Source organism: Panthera tigris, chromosome C1 (assembly GCF_018350195.1).
Source record: "Panthera tigris isolate Pti1 chromosome C1, P.tigris_Pti1_mat1.1, whole genome shotgun sequence".
In the NCBI taxonomy this organism is placed as follows: domain Eukaryota; kingdom Metazoa; phylum Chordata; class Mammalia; order Carnivora; family Felidae; genus Panthera; species Panthera tigris.
Window position 1 is genome coordinate 159,645,084 of NC_056667.1, and position 15,712 is coordinate 159,660,795.

The 15,712-nt window shown below is 42.7% G+C and overlaps 1 protein-coding gene across 2 annotated transcripts in view; it reads left to right on the plus strand.

The window, feature by feature from the left end:
- The window catches only part of ITGA6 (integrin subunit alpha 6), a 76,838-nt gene that overhangs the window by 28,158 nt on the left and 32,968 nt on the right, over window positions 1-15,712 (plus strand). For both annotated transcript variants that reach the window (XM_042994708.1, XM_042994709.1), the window contains exons 2-5: window positions 9,316-9,440; window positions 10,874-10,953; window positions 12,166-12,421; window positions 14,554-14,685. In XM_042994708.1, coding sequence (XP_042850642.1) covers window positions 9,316-9,440; window positions 10,874-10,953; window positions 12,166-12,421; window positions 14,554-14,685 — 593 coding nt within the window. The remainder of the gene's footprint in view (window positions 1-9,315; window positions 9,441-10,873; window positions 10,954-12,165; window positions 12,422-14,553; window positions 14,686-15,712) is intronic.

Genomic DNA, 15,712 nt, shown 5'->3' on the forward strand with positions numbered 1-15,712 from the left:
TCAGGACAACAGGTGTGAATCAGGACTGTCCTGGGAAAACCTGGGGATATGGTCAGCTGAGCTAAGTGCTGAAAGCTTTAACCACACTGTGGATAGTCTGCTGACCAAAAATAACTCCATACAACACGGCTTTTGTGTAGACGGGACTACCCCTTCCAGGAGAGAATGTGTGACCCAGAGGTCTTTCCTGAGATGCCTGTCCACAGCACAGGGAGCTCTCCGTCTGGGGGGGTCTTGAAGATTTGTTTTCTGTGCACCCTTGAATGTAATGAAAGATCTATTTTTTCACCTCCAAATGATTCCACCTTATATGTGAAGCCTTATAAAGATGTTCTGTGAGAACTGCCCTCTTGATTACTTTATTTTGAACAACAAAGTTCTGTTTGTTATAAACACATTAGCCTGAAAGGACCTCAATCAGTTATAATTGTGGATGCGGATAGAGGTTAAATTGGTTTTAAAATATTTTAAATAAAATAAATTGCTTTTAAAAAGGAGGCAAAGAAATTTAGCTCCCATTTAGTAATAATTCCTCAGGATTTGACACCATAATTGCAAGTCTTGGATGTTGTTATAAACTTTAAAATGTCCTGGGAATGCTCCTGAAAACTGGGTTAGACCTGGCTTTCAGAAAGTAATGTCAAAGAAGCATATGGAGTTTGAATAAAATCACTTCATGAAATACAAGTAAAATTATTTTTAGGTGTTTAATGTGTTATTTAAAATGTATAAATGATCAGATGTGGTCAATTGATTATCTTCTATATTCATAAAAGCTTACATATACAAATTGGCTAGAAAACCTGTTTTGGATTTTTTTTTTTTCTTCCATGCAGGGAGTCTTCTAAGTAGGTATACACAGTATATGAGAGAAGGTAGTAATGATAAAGAGGTGTTATGGGAACAGTTGGGAGAAAGACCTCTGCAGACGGCCAGGAAACAAGGCTGGAATGAAGACCTGATTCCTTCAAGAAACTATTGGATTTTGAGTTAAGGTTGCAGATGGTGGGCTGGGTATACAGGGTTTCCCTCCAGGCTCCTCAAGTCTCCATAATGGGTAAGATTAGGTTACTGAGAGACAGGAAGCAGATGGGCTCTGGCTTATGACTGTGACAAAGGGAGGAACCACAGTCTGGAGCATGTCACGTGGGAACTGGGGGGTGGGGGGTGGTCCACCTGTGACGGATCACCCTTGGAATCCTCAGGTAAGGCGGGGGCTGGGGAATGAGGTATATATCTGGAAGGGAAGGTCTGTGTGCAGGACCACAGATGCCAGATAGCATCATCATTCCCCACCTCTGTGCAGAGTATATAGGCTGTTGGCATTTAACACTGTGGCCAGAACCAAAACCAAACCCCATAGCACTCTTTTGGGGGCAGCGGGATGGTTTTAAGAGCTTAACTTGATTGCAACTCAAAAATAACAGATTCTTGTAGACAAGGAAGCTATGTGTTATTAAAAACCAAAAACAAAAACAACCCAAAGCTAGGTCTTCTGGTGTGAATGCTGGCACCCCAAGAATTCAAGGCTTCCTCCTCTAGCATTTATTTGAAGGGTGGTTTGTAGTCTGACAGCAGCTCCCCACCCACTCAGCCAATAGTGAATCCTGCAGACCCCACCCGGGACTCCCTTCAGAATTCCTTCTCAGGGTGAGACCAAGCCAAAAATGGACCTTTGAAGACAACACCAACACATGAGAACCAAGAATCATGAGGCATGTGGTGAGAACATAAAAGGGAATGGCTGCAGTAAACCCAGGAAAACACTGGGAAACAGATAATCCAGGAACAGAATGAGACCTGAGGGGGGAAAAATCTAGGTAAAATGCTCAGAGTTTTGAGAACATGCTGATCCACAAGTTAATAATAGAGTGCATTGTTATGTAAAAGGCACGATCAGAACCAAGTAAGAGCTTTTGGAGATTACAAACATAACTGCTGAAATTCAGGGTTTTCAATAGAACTATTGGAAAATCAAGTTGAAAAGCCTTAGAGAAGGAAGAAAATGAGAGAAAAGATAGATTAATCCAGGAGGCCTAACACCTGACTAGTTAGGAAGTTCCAGAAAGAGCACAGAAAATAGAACCTGTAAAGTGATAAATGTACCGTACGAGTTTCTTAGAAATTTTGTTTTTAATGTTTATTTATTTTTGAGACAGAGACAGAGTATGAATAGGGGAGGGGCAAAAAGAGAGGGAGACGCAGAACGTGAAGCAGGCTCCAGGCTCTGAGCTGTCAGCACAGAGCCCGACGCGGGGATCGAACTCACGGACGGTGAGATCATGACCTGAGCTGAAGTCGGACGCTTAACCGACGGAGCCACCCAGGCATCCCACGAGTTTCTTAGAAATTAATGTTCTAATTCCATTGGTCGAGGCCATGCAGTCAGTGCACAGGAAATGAATAAAGGCTCACGTGCAGGTACATGGTGGTGGTTGTGTGTTTTGCTGTTGAGAAGGCCCAGGGTAAGTGAAGAACCTAAAAGTTCAAAGAAGTCAAAACTGAACTTCCCTCAGAATTTTCATTGGGTGCTAGAATAACAGCAGTAACATTAAAGTTCTGAAGAAAATGTTTTTCAGCCTAGAAAAAACAACCAAACTATCAATCAAGGGTAAGAGCAGAATAATGACATTTTTGTATATGGAGGGACTAAGTTTACCTGTCATATACTGTCCTGTAGGATGGTTTTTAAGAAAATAATTAGAATTAGAGGGAAATCTGTTTTCCAAAGCAGATCAGCCCAGGAGGGCAGTCCTAGGGTGACCCAGTACCACAGCCCTGGAATAATCCGTGTAGTGATGGGAGGTCTGAGGCTTCTGAGGAGGAAACCTGAGCAGAGAAGCAATCCTGATTTAATATAAGGTATGACTGGGGGCTTAGAAACGATGGAGGCTAGAAAAAAGCAAACAAGGTAAGGAAAAGGGCAATGAGAAATGCCAAGGAAAGCAAAAGTCATGGTTCAAATGTGAAGTACACTAAGCCATTGGTAGAATGTAAGAAGTCTATTTGACCTTGGTGCTGGGGACAGTTTCCTTTGAGGCCAAGGACTCTGACCCAGGTCCCAGATAGAAGAAAGAGGATAATTTCAGTGTGGTTTGATTCAATGCTGAATATTTACCTGGTTATGTAAAAGAACGGGTGACCGAGTTGTGGTTACACAAGACAAAATGTAAGTGGTAATATAGTCTGATAATAGTGTAAAAGTTTAGCTAATGGGTGGTGGGACTTGGAAGGGAAAGTTTGGGGGAAAGGGTCAGAATGCTGAAGCCTTCGTCTCCCCAATTCGGGAATGGAGACAGATTTTGTTGAAAGTTGGTGAAGGGAAAATAGAGGGTTAAGTATATTGTGAAACTGTTAAGGGTAACAAATACAAGAACTAAGGTAATATAGTTACTAAACATAGGAGGGAAAGTGCAGTCGTAGTGTAAGTTCTTCCCTTTTCATGTTGCAGGGTCAACAGTTATTGTCCAAAGCTGATAAATCAAGAGATAAAAATATAGGCAGAAGTAATGGAATTACGGAGAAGTAAATACAGACTTTTTTTTTTTTTTTTTTAAAGAGGTATACCTAGAGACTGGGGCTTGGGATGAGTTTGGAATCTGTTGCTTTCCATCATAAGTTCTTTCTGTTTGGTTTCTTGTCATTTGTATTTAACAAAAATTAAAAATTGAGTTTGAGGATGGGTTAAATGCAGAGGTGACACAAATCCACGGTAAGGCTGTCTTCTAATTTTCTAATGCTTAATTTGAACAAACTAAGAAGGCTGTGTTTTAAATTAAGCAATAATAGTGTCCTTGTTCTAATGAAGCAATATTTCATGTTTCCTGGGACAGAGTTGCATAGCTAGAGGCAGAATCTTTAATCCTCGAGGAAATGAGTTATTGCCAAAAGCAATGAAGCAAAGCTGCTATTGTGCTTAGAGTTTTAAAAGTGTTCCAGTGTTTAGATCTTTTGGTTGAAGTAGTTATACAAAAGTATACCTGCTCTGTTTGGGGGAGAACTTGCGTATCTGAAATAGGAGTACTTGAAGTTTGAAATAACCTTGTGGTTAATGGCATGACAGTGGGTCCCGAATCTTTGTGCTAAGACTTCTGATCTGGATTCCAAAAGGACCTTGAATTTTAATACCATACCCTCAGTTTTATGTCATACTTGTGTCATTATTAGCCTTTCATATTGTATTTTACTATTTCAGATTTTATTTCTCATCTTTAAAGATAATGATGATGTGGTTTTGCAGGTTGTGAATTTTGTGGGTTTTTTAAAAAGTTTTAGTTATGTAAGTAATCTCTGTACCCAATGTGGGGCTCATACTCATGACCCAGAGATCAAGAGTCCCACGCTCTATTGGCTGAGCCAGCCAAGTGCCCTGAGTAGTGTATTTAAAATTTTTTAAAAATGTTTATTCATTTTTGAGAGGGGGGGAGGGGCAGAGAGAGAGGGAGACACGGAATCTGAAGCAGGCTCCAGACTCTGAGCTGTCATCACAGAACCTGAAGCGGGGCTCGAACCCCTGAACATGAGATCATGACCTGAGCCGAAGTTGGACGACGCTTAACTGACGGAGCCACCCAGGCGCCTCTGAGTTTTATATTTTAAACGTGGCTTTCCAATATGTTGGAATCCCAGGGCAGTTTTTATGTGATTGCAGCTTCAAAATAGTAAAGGTGATGTTTCACTAGCCCTGTGGAAAGCAATCTGGGAAGTATTTTTTTCCTGTTCCTTTTGGCGCTTAAAACAATCTTAGTTTAAAACTTAGATTCTTGCCCTTCCTTGACAGTTTTTCTTTTGACCTGATATGGGAATAAGCTTCTTAGACCCAGTTCTGTTAATTTCCACCACTTCCCTTTGAAGGCCATAACTTCTATCCGCTGGCCCCTGCCACTTTGAATATGAATTGTTGCTGCTGTTTTGAATTCCTCCATACATGTGGCTTAGTAATAACAGCAGCTGCTATCACTGCTTCTTAAGAGGAAATGAACTCAACAGACCAGCAGCTACTACCTGAGTCCTAGGAGTCGCTGTGGGTGTCCTGGCCGTGCCCAGAGAATGTGTGCTGCCTACACCGAAGCAGCCTCTAGGGGCATTGGGGGCAAAGTGAAGAAAACTGGGCTTTGAGCAGAAACTGTGGACTCTGGTGTGACCTCAGGGTTCCTCTACATGAACACTACCCTTTTTGGAGCTGTACCAGTCGGCTAGCTCAGGAGGCTGCTTGTATTTGAATGGCTTATAGACCAGTGCCCATCCTACAGGACTTAGACGGGACTTTCACCGGGGATGGTATCGTTTGACTGGACACAGCTCTTTTTGAGTATTTGTTCCTGCCAGACATAGCCTCCACTTAGGGGCTGTGACCTCCTGATAAAGGCTGGTTTCGAGCAGAATTAAGAGTTTGCTTATTTCCTGATCCAGAGAAGACCGCTTTCACCTTGAGGATTGAGACGCCTGCCAGTTGTTGAATTTGGTTGGGGTTAGTTACTGTGTTTTTCCATCAAGGTGCTTCCTTGCATTTTCTGTGCTTCTCATTTTATCCAACTTAATTCCACCTGTCCTTCCCTCCCCCACCCCAGTCATTGTTTTCTCGAATTTCCGATTAAGTGTGGGCCCAGGGAACCAGGTGCAGCCAGAGCAGGGGCACGCTTCCGCCCCAGTACTTGCTTGCTGTCTGCTCTTCCTCTGAGTGGCTGGGGCCCGAGGCTGGAGGGGGTCTGCTGGGGGGCCCAGAGCACTCAGCCTCCCTCCATCCAGGGTGGGATGGGTTCTGAAGTGGGCTCACTGTGCCAGCTGTCCGGGGACCTGGGAGGAAGGACTGTGGTGGGAACGCGTGCAGGCAAAGCCCACCAGGGGGCGACGTGACCCTTAACGTTGTTCTCCAGGAGTCCATTTCTCGTGTTTGCCAACTTCTCTTCTGTGTTTCCTGCCCCTCCCCACACCCTCAGACCTTCTTGCTGTTTCCATTCTTCTGTATGTCGGCTTTCATCTGCGGCAGTTGCCATGAGCGACATGGGTGGACTCCTCCTGCGAGAGGTTGGTGTCTTTAGCACACATGAAATTTTGCTGTCACAGTTGGCAAACTGGAGTGAAAGCCCTCCCATTTCTCACATGCCTGCTAAAGGCTTGTCTTGGCCACTCTGGATAAGGGGGACAAGTGGAAGGTGGAGGTACTGAGGAGGGAGAGGCCCTACCGTTCTGCCAGGAGAAAGGGGGCTGGGGGATGTGGCAGGCTTACTCTGGACTGTCCTTGTACGTGGAACAGGAAGTCCGCAAGTGCCTATCCTCTGCAGGGCACGGCAGCCTGGGGCTCTGAGGGGCACCGCGGGTGCGTGTGCCTCTGGCCCTTCACCCCACAACCCCCAACTCCACTGACCAGCTTGCGCCTCCCCAGCCCCGTCTTGTGGCATCACCGATTCTCACCCCTCCGTTTCCTCTGGCTCCTTCCCCCTGCCCGCGGTCAGCCTCTGCAGGTGACAAGCCCCTCATCTGCACCCCCAGCTCTGCTGTGGTCTGGGTGACCCCCTTCCCCCCAGGCAGGTTTTGCCCCCCCCCCCCAGACCGTGCGCAGGATTACCGGTCCCACCCTCGCATGGCCTCTGCCTCCCTCTGGTTTAGTACCTGCTTATGAATCTGCCTCCCTCAGGGCCAGAGTTTTTGGGGGGGAGGGTGCGAGGGCAACCCGTACTCATTCTAGAAGGTTTTTAAATGTTTGTGGAATGAATAAGTGAATGAGTGAACATGAAATAACAAGCCCAGCACCTGCCTTAGCCTCGGGTGTGGATGAGGAGGAGAGGAAGTGGTCAGAGAAGACGCTGTAATAACCTTGGAACTCCCCGGCTGCTCTTTATAGCCTTCCCGTTGCAGTTGGTTACCTTTACAGATAACCTCTTCCCAATCTTCACCCCACCCAATTCCAGCAACGCTTTCACTCCGCCTTCCTTCAACCTTTCCATGTTTTGCTTACATCTGTCAGTTACCAGAGCAATTCTTGTTTCAGTGTTTCATTTGTGTAGGTTTTGCCCTTTCAGCAAAGTTGTAAATGCCTGAAAATCCTGGGTTTTATTTCCTAGGAAGCATCTAACAGGAATGGGAAAAAACATTGCTTCAAAGTAATTTTTTTGTCCTGTCTATATCTGTGTATCTATATAGATATATGCTTATACCTATATCTAGCTGTGAGATCTTAGGGGCAGACTGCTTAACCTCCTTGCAAAGGCGTCTGTTTTCTGTACTGTAAAATTAGGGAGCTAGATGCTTTCTGGTGCCTCCAGTGCTCACATCCTGTGATTCAGCGCTGTTGACCCCAGCTCCTTGCTAGTCCCACCCAGTCCCTGGGTCAGGGTTCCATCCCCATCCTGCCAGGTAATTGAGCTTGCTCACTAACGGTCGAGGCCAGCTCACCTCTCAGTTATTTGTCAGAGCTCCTGGGATCTGGGACAACATTCATGGAATACATGTGCGTGGCAGTGCCTGTGGCCATTGGTCTTGCCTCGACTCTCTGCCAGAAACTTCCAGGCACTAAGGACCCTGCCTTTGTCCTGCTAAGTCTCATTCCAGTTCTGTGTTTTGGTGTATGCTGTTCATCCCTTCAAATGTAGGACGGGGTTCGAGGTGGAAGCTCACTGTGCTTGCTGTCCAGGGTTCCGGGAGGAAGGACAGCGCTAGGGGTGTGTGTTCCTACATGAGCCAGCTCTCATTCTGTGACACCTGGCTGCACTCGCCCTCCCTGGACAAAGTCTGGCCCCTCCATTTTTGAGTGCATTTCCTTCTGTTGCACCTGCTGCATTGTATTGGTTTAAATTTTTTGTTGTTGTTTTTGTTAAATCCTTTATTGGGATCATAGAGACAGGTGGTAGAGACTTTTGTTTGTAGGTGGGGTTTTTTTCATTTTTCATTTTTATTTTATTTATTTATTTATTATTATTTTTATTTTGCATCTGAGTTTTGTGGGTTTGTTAAAGGCCAGGAGTGGCCTATTTTCTGCTTGGGGGTTGTTTGTTCACTTTTGTGCGTCTAGCCCTCTCCCCCAGCTCCAGCCTTGCTTCTCTCTGTCCAGTCAGGTGTGTTCCTTCTCTTTGTCTCTTTTCCTAGCTGTTCCATGAGTCAGTCAGACCCAAAGATGGTGAGTAAAGAGCATTAGCAACAGGAACCCTGTAGAAAGACAGTAGGACTCTAGAGATCCCTCCTGGCTGTGACACTGAGACTTTAAGGATTGTGGGTTGGGGATAAGGCCCCTTCTTACAGGAGCTAACAACACTGGGGTGGGAGGGAAGAAGAAGGAGCATTAAAATACCTAGTATGTAGGTGGCACTGCCCAGACCCTGCCTGTGGTCTCTGTGCCAGGCTGATAGGATGAATGTGGAGGACCCTGTCTGATTCAAGAGCGCCAAAAGTAAGAAGTGATGCAGAAAGGCAGAGAAGGGGACAGAGGGAAATAAATTCAGGCCGGTTGTAACCTGGGCGAGCTTAGGATCTAAATCAGTATTGTTCAAAGATAAGCTGAAGCCTATTTAAAAAACTTGGAGTTTATTTGAGCAAAAATCAATGGGAATCTGGCAGCAGCAAGTTGGAAGTGGTTAGGAGTGCTCTGCCAACAGGAACCAGGGGAAAGACCTACTTACAGGGAGTAAAGAATCAAAGAAAAATTATTTAATCAGCTGTAGCTTAAAGCCTGACTGGCTGTTTGTGATCGGTTGTCCTTGGGTTTGATTTTATAACCTTGAGGCATTTATAGGCTTAGATATTTTTTGCTTACATAGGCTGCCACGTCATTAGAGCCACATCAGCCTAATGGCCTCCTTGTTTCATTAATTTAGTCAGTATGTATACTGAAGATTTAGGGTACCGTTAAAATTACCTTTGAAAAATACCTCAGGAAGGCACAGTGTTAGAAATTGACACATTATTGCTTGTTAAGTTTAACGGGACCATTTTCCCCCCCTCCCGTGTGGGAGCATTTGTCTGTTAAGTTCCATATGTCCTTGGTTTAGGTTTAGGGGTCATGTTCTATCTATGAAAAGTGTGTCTTTTAAAATACCAGAATCCTACTCAGCAGAGAGGTGCTGATACTATGACAAATGGCTGATACTTTTCGCCTTGTTTGAACAACCCCTCTTCTGAGGCTTGACTTGGCTAGTTGTGCATGTGTGTGTTGCATGAGCCGGTCACGGGACTCGACCTTCACTCTCCCCAGCGCCCAAGCCAGCAGGGCATCTGGGAACTCTTGCCAAAGAATGATTTCCCACATCTCTTGGTTCTGACTGATTGAAATGTTAAGTGTGTTTTAAACTCCAATCCCCCAATTCTCTCTTTTGTCAACAGGTTGCTCGTAGGGGCCCCGCGGGCCGTGGCCCTTCCACTGCAGAGGGCCAACAGAACAGGAGGCTTGTACAGCTGCGACATCACCTCCCGGGGGCCTTGCACACGGATTGAATTTGATAATGATGGTGTGTTCTGTACTGTGTCCACTTGGCCAGCTCGCCCGTATCCCACTTGCCCTTTCCATGAGGGGGGAGGGAGGTCCAAGTATTCTCGGAGAGAGGGCCTGTTTTCATTACATGTCTTGAATTGTTTGGTGGGATGCTTGAAATTGCTGCCCTTCCTAATCCTGCTCTCTAAACTGATATGGTGTATTGAGGTCGCCACCTAGTGATGTGTTGAGGTTCTACAGGAGGCTGTTAAAACTGAATTCACAGCGGCAAGAAAATTGGGCATCGCTCGTACTCAGCTGCCAAAAGTTCTCGCTTGCTGTTAAACTATGTGGGAGAAAGTCTGTTTTAAGTATCAGCTCTCTCTGAAATGAAAACTGACCATCGTGGATAATTTTTCCCTGCTGGCTCAGACAGGCTTGTTTTGTGAGGCCTCCATGCTGAGCAGAGCAGGTAGTGTACTAAGAAGGCTCGAGCGAGCTGGATTTGACATACTTGGTCTAAGTTGATTTGCAGATTCACGTTTATGTGCTTCTCTTGATTTTACATATTTTAGAAATAACATTGGTTTTTTTGTTTTTGTTTTTTTGCTGATTAGCAAATGATACATGTTAATTGTGGGAAACTTGTAAAAAAGACACCAACCTGTATAAAGAATAAACCAAAAACCCATGGGTAATTTAGACTTAATCACCCTTTAACATTTTGGCTTCTGTCTACTTAAAGTTACTTAGTGTTTGCATTTTTGTAATGATTCAAGATTAAAAATCATACCTGCCTTCTCACTGAGGAAGGCAGAAATTTGGAGACAGGGTCACACAGTAGATTTAGATTGATACCGAAATGAACATACATGATGGTGTTTGTGATATCTCTCTTTCCTCGGGGGAGGGACAAAAAATATATCTATTTTCCTTTTTGACATTGGTAGATAATAAAGTGAATCTGAGGCCTTGCTTCCTATCTCTAATAAAGGAGAGAATGATTCATGCTGTTATGTAACAAATTTGATACTATGTAGAGAACTGCCCATTTTGTGTTAGTTTGGATGATAGCTGGAGTTTGGAAACTGGATTTCTGCATCACTGCTTTTTTAAATATATCTTTGCTTTAAGTGGCATATGGGGGAGGGCTACTTCTTAGCCTTATAATTTTCAAATGCCTTTCTGTACTCAGGACCCTAGGTGTCAGAGAGGATGTAGGGCTACCAAATAGAGCTATATATTTTATTTAAGAATTTTACAGAAGGTTCTTACCAATAACCACTTACCCATTTTCTTAAAATGAGAAATAATTTTTGTGAATTGAGTACATGAATTTACTGAGTAGCAAGACTCAGAATCTGGGCAATTTAGAAACCGTCTTGTATTGTGTTCATCTCTTGTTTATTGGCTGCTCCAGCCACTTTGAAGGTCCTAACTGTGTTATCTCACCTGCTCTGCTTTCCACAGCTGACCCTTCATCAGAAAGCAAGGAAGATCAATGGATGGGGGTCACCGTCCAGAGCCAAGGTCCAGGGGGCAAAGTTGTGGTAAGTGTAGAGAAGCGTGTTCATTCCACAATGTCTGAGTGCCTGTTACGTGCCAGCATGAGACATACAGTAGTGAACAAGACTGGCAGAGCCCCTGCCCACACAGAGTTGTACCTTCTAGAAGATTGACTGCTTTAAAGCAGGCATTGTGTCAAGAAGAAATCAAGGCATTATTTTTCCTGTGATTTCTGATGGTCCTTAAAACGCAAAACTAGACATGGTTTCTGTCTCAGGAACTATGTGTCTTTTTCAGAGGAGTTGTTAAAAATGTGGGAATGGTCATGGAAAGTAAGATCAGATAATTTAAAACTTCCTGGTTGTTTATTCTGACAAGTCAAATACAAGTGTAGTGAAGAAAAGAGGTTTGTTAGGTGGCTGTGTGAGATGGCCTTGGTGGTGCCTTCCAGGCTGGCTCATGATCATCCTTGCGTGTCTGTTTCAAAATCTGGTTGCTGTAACAAATTTATACAGGGTTTTGAAAAAAAATGAGAATTTTACTGAACACTAAGTTTTGATATCTAAGGGATCCTTACAGGAAATCAACTTGGGTATTGTAAAGTCTATTCATCCTCTGTTACATGGAGGGTAGCCATGAATATCTTGTAAAATTATAGGGATTATTTCATCTTTTCTGGCAGTATAATTCTCTCTGCCTTTTAAAATAAACTTAATCTCAGAGTTTAGAGTATAAGTTAGGAGTGATTATAAGGAAATAGTGTGGGTAAAAGGGAAATGTTTTTGTCTTAGCTGTCCCCTTAGCTGTGTTTGCCTGATCCCTATGAAAATACGTCTGATTTCTCTCCTCTGGAATGTAATTACATATTTTCACAAACACACTGATGTGAAATTTCATACGGCCATTAAAGCCAATTAAATTAAGAAAATGAAATAAGATATTTCCCATTGTTTATGTGACAGGTAAATTTACAAATAAATTGCCTGTGGATTACAGATTGGCATTCAGTATTTGGACTGGAGTATTATTCTCCAGGTGAGAAGAAGACAGGAGTCCTAGTTCCTATATACTAGATAACGGTCTTCTTAGTGCCACTTGGGGGAACAATTGCTGGTTTAGGATCCAGGCCCAGGATGAGGACATGTTTCACATCCCATTTAGAATTAATCCCTCTTTATTATAAATTGATAAAATTGTCCATAATAAACCTAAGTTTTGTGGAAATGAATGGGCAGCTTCATTCCATCTGTTTGCAGACATGTGCTCACCGATATGAAAAAAGGCAACACGTCAATACAAAGCAGGAATCCCGCGACATCTTTGGAAGGTGTTACGTCCTGAGTCAGAATCTCAGGATTGAGGATGATATGGATGGAGGAGACTGGAGTTTCTGCGATGGCCGATTGAGAGGCCATGAAAAATTTGGTTCTTGCCAGCAAGGAGTTGCAGCTACTTTCACGAAAGACTTTCATTACATTGTGTTTGGAGCCCCAGGCACTTATAACTGGAAAGGTAGGACATGTACTTATAGCAATAGAGATTAGACTGACTACGTAAATTCTCCTATATGCACCATGATTGAGAACATTTTAAATTGAAACCAAATGTGTTACAAGACACTTGTGTATTATAGAAGTAAGGTAGGATCTTATGATCTCTCAATTATATGATTTCAGAAACAGTGGTGGAAATGTTTGAAGATATTTTTTTCCTTCTCTCAGCAATTTATATTAATACAAGTAGTTAGCCTTTTTCTGTAAGAATATAATAACATTAGTGGGTTTTTTTCTGTTTGTGTTTTCCTGTTTCTTGAAGGTGAAAGTTTTATGTTTTAATGTTAGTAAACATTGCATTTTAAGGTTGTGATCTGAAAACAAAATAATTGGTGTCCTATATAAGTAACAGTGTATTAATACAGATATATCTTTCATTATATATTATCTTAAAAGGCTGTGTTTTACTAATAAAGCAGAAAAGTTGGAAGGGTAGATGAACTAGGGGAATTTTGAGATGATAATTTTAGATAATTTACAGGAAAGTTGTTTAGTGGTATCGTTTAATGATGATTGTGATATAGGTAAAAGGAGACGGAGGGAGGGAAGGGAGAACGGTCCTCAGTTTTGACTGGATGAACCTGGTCAGCTCCTATATAAAGTTTAACTTTTCCGAAGAAATTAGGCAGGCATAGAAAACCAGTATGTTATAAAGGACAATTAACTCTAATGCATAATGAAGAAAAATGTATATGATTTAGACATAAGACTTCTTTTTATTAAAATAAATCCTATGTTATAACATTTTCACTAAGTTAGGAAACACTTAGGAGATGCATTTTAAAAACCTCCCAAGTTTGAATTCCTTTTTAAAAAAATTTTTTGGATGTTTTTATTTATTTTTGAGAGAGAGACAATGTGTGAGCTGGGGAGAGGCAGAGAGAGAGGAAGACACAGAATCTGAAGCAGGCTCCAGGCTCTGAGCTGTCAACACAGAACCTGATGCAGGACTCATATCATGAACCTCGAGATCATGACCTGAGCCAAAGTCAGATGCTTAACTGATTGAACCACCCAGATGCCACCCACCCTCCCCCTGCTCCCTGCTCAAGTTTGAATTCCTATTAGAAATAATCCTCGAGGACACCTTCCTCTTTATATCATCCATGTTAACCTTTGGGAGTAATCTCCTTTGGCCTCCCCACCCCCAACATGATGGTATTTGTAAGTTTATACTGACCTAATGAAAGTAACACATTGAATTTAGAAATAGTTCTATTGTAGCAAGAAGAGATGCCATACATAGTAAAATAACAAAAACACCCACCAATTATGTATATATATGTATTTATGGGAAACATGTCTTATATGCTTTATAAACCCTGACTTAAAACGTTATTTATTTATTTATTTATTTAATTTTAGAGCACATGCGAGCAGGGGAGGGGCAGAGGGAGAGAGGGAGAATCTCAAGGAGCCTCTACACTCAGCACAGAGCCTGATGAGGGGCTCGATTCTACGACCCTGAGATCATGACCCGAGCCAAAATCAAGAGTCAGATGCTCAATTGACTGAGCCATCCAGGTGGCCTGAAATGTTACCATTTTTAAAAAGTCATGTAATAGGTTTACTATATGAAATTTTCTTAATTCTTAATTGTTAATTGTGAAAATTTTAGAAAGATGAAATCCAGTCTCCTCCATCACATTAAAATGATTTGGAGAAAGGATCAAAACATTTCACTTTTACACTATAGTAAAGTAGGTAAATTGGTATAGGATTGCTACATCAGGCTCCTATAGCTTTTAAAAAGTTATTTTCTGTAGGTTTAGTTAAGTAAACATTCCATTTTCCATCTAGTTGGTGGCATTGTAAAGATAATTCCTAAAAATGCATGGTGCATTTTTTTTAATAACTAGAACAAATTTCTTTGTAAAAATTCACATGAACATGATTTTTTAAACTTTAATGACCTCAAAAGCCCCCTTTCCTTTGCCTTTTCTTCCTCTAGACTTTTCTTCCTATACTGACAGTGATAACACGAGGCATGTTTATTAGGAACCATCTCTTTGATTTTGTTTTCATCTTCATTGTTTTTTGTTGTTGTTGTTTTTTTTGTTTTTTTTTGTTTTTGCCATTTCATTCCTGTAGGCATTGTTCGCGTAGAGCAAAAGAATAACACTTTTTTTGACATGAACATCTTTGAAGATGGGCCTTACGAAGTTGGTGGAGAGACTGACCATGACGAAAGTCTAGTTCCTGTTCCTGCTAACAGTTACTTAGGTAGGAACAAGCGTAGCTTGGCGTGCCTGTCTTTTCAGATGCCTCAGTGTGACAGCGCCCTCCCTGGACCTGGACTTGGAGGCTGAGGACGGGCCAGGCGGGACCAGGGGCCTGTGGCTGCTTTGATGGGCAGTCGGGTTTAAGCTTTGGTGATCCTGAGGTAACCTGACTGGTGCCTGGGACCCTTCCCTTCTGACCTGGGCTCCCTCAAGATGGGAAACCTCTTGCATTCAAGCCCATCTCTTGGGCTAGCATCAGCCTCTGTAACCTGAAACAGGCTGTTCATGCAGCGGGGAAAAAAAATGCATGGATGTTATCAGTCAGCTGCGCCGTATCCTCTTTCTAGAGATACTCTTGAGAGCTCCGTTTATGAAGTTACTCTGCAGTGGCGGGTCAAAACCTCCGCGTCCTTCCTTTGTGACTGTCGATCTTCCAGGGTTGGCCCGGCTTCTGGATCGGGGCCCCCATGTCACGGGACCCCTGGCGGGTGGCACGGCAGCTTTCCAGCGGAAGCTGGGCAGGACTGCTGGAGGACACCCAGATCGTGTCTAAGTGCCAGTTCCCTAACTCCTCAGGCTTGTCTGCATTACTAATGGGCGTCCTAAATCATTCGTGTGCATTATGGTAATTACACAAAGGCTTTTAAAAGCTTTAATTCTTGGTATGAGTTGACATAAAGAATAATTACTGCACATTTCTTGAAAAAAATGTAAAAAAATCTCCTAAACCTAAATAGTAGCCTATTTTTTTTTTCAAGTCCCCCTGTGCTAGAGATGTTACTGGAACAATGGAAGATAAGTAAACACAAAGAATAGTTGTTATCAATGTGTTAGTAAACAGATTCTTAAGATGGCCTAATTATGTACATATACATGAATGATCCTGTTAATTTAGGGGAAAAAAACAACTTTTCAGACATTCCTTCCTGCCCCAAAATTAAAAATTTGATGTGAAAGCATACAAGAGAGCAGAGCAAAATTAAATTTACCACTTGTTAAGTGTGGATCATGTGCTCTAAGTCATGTGC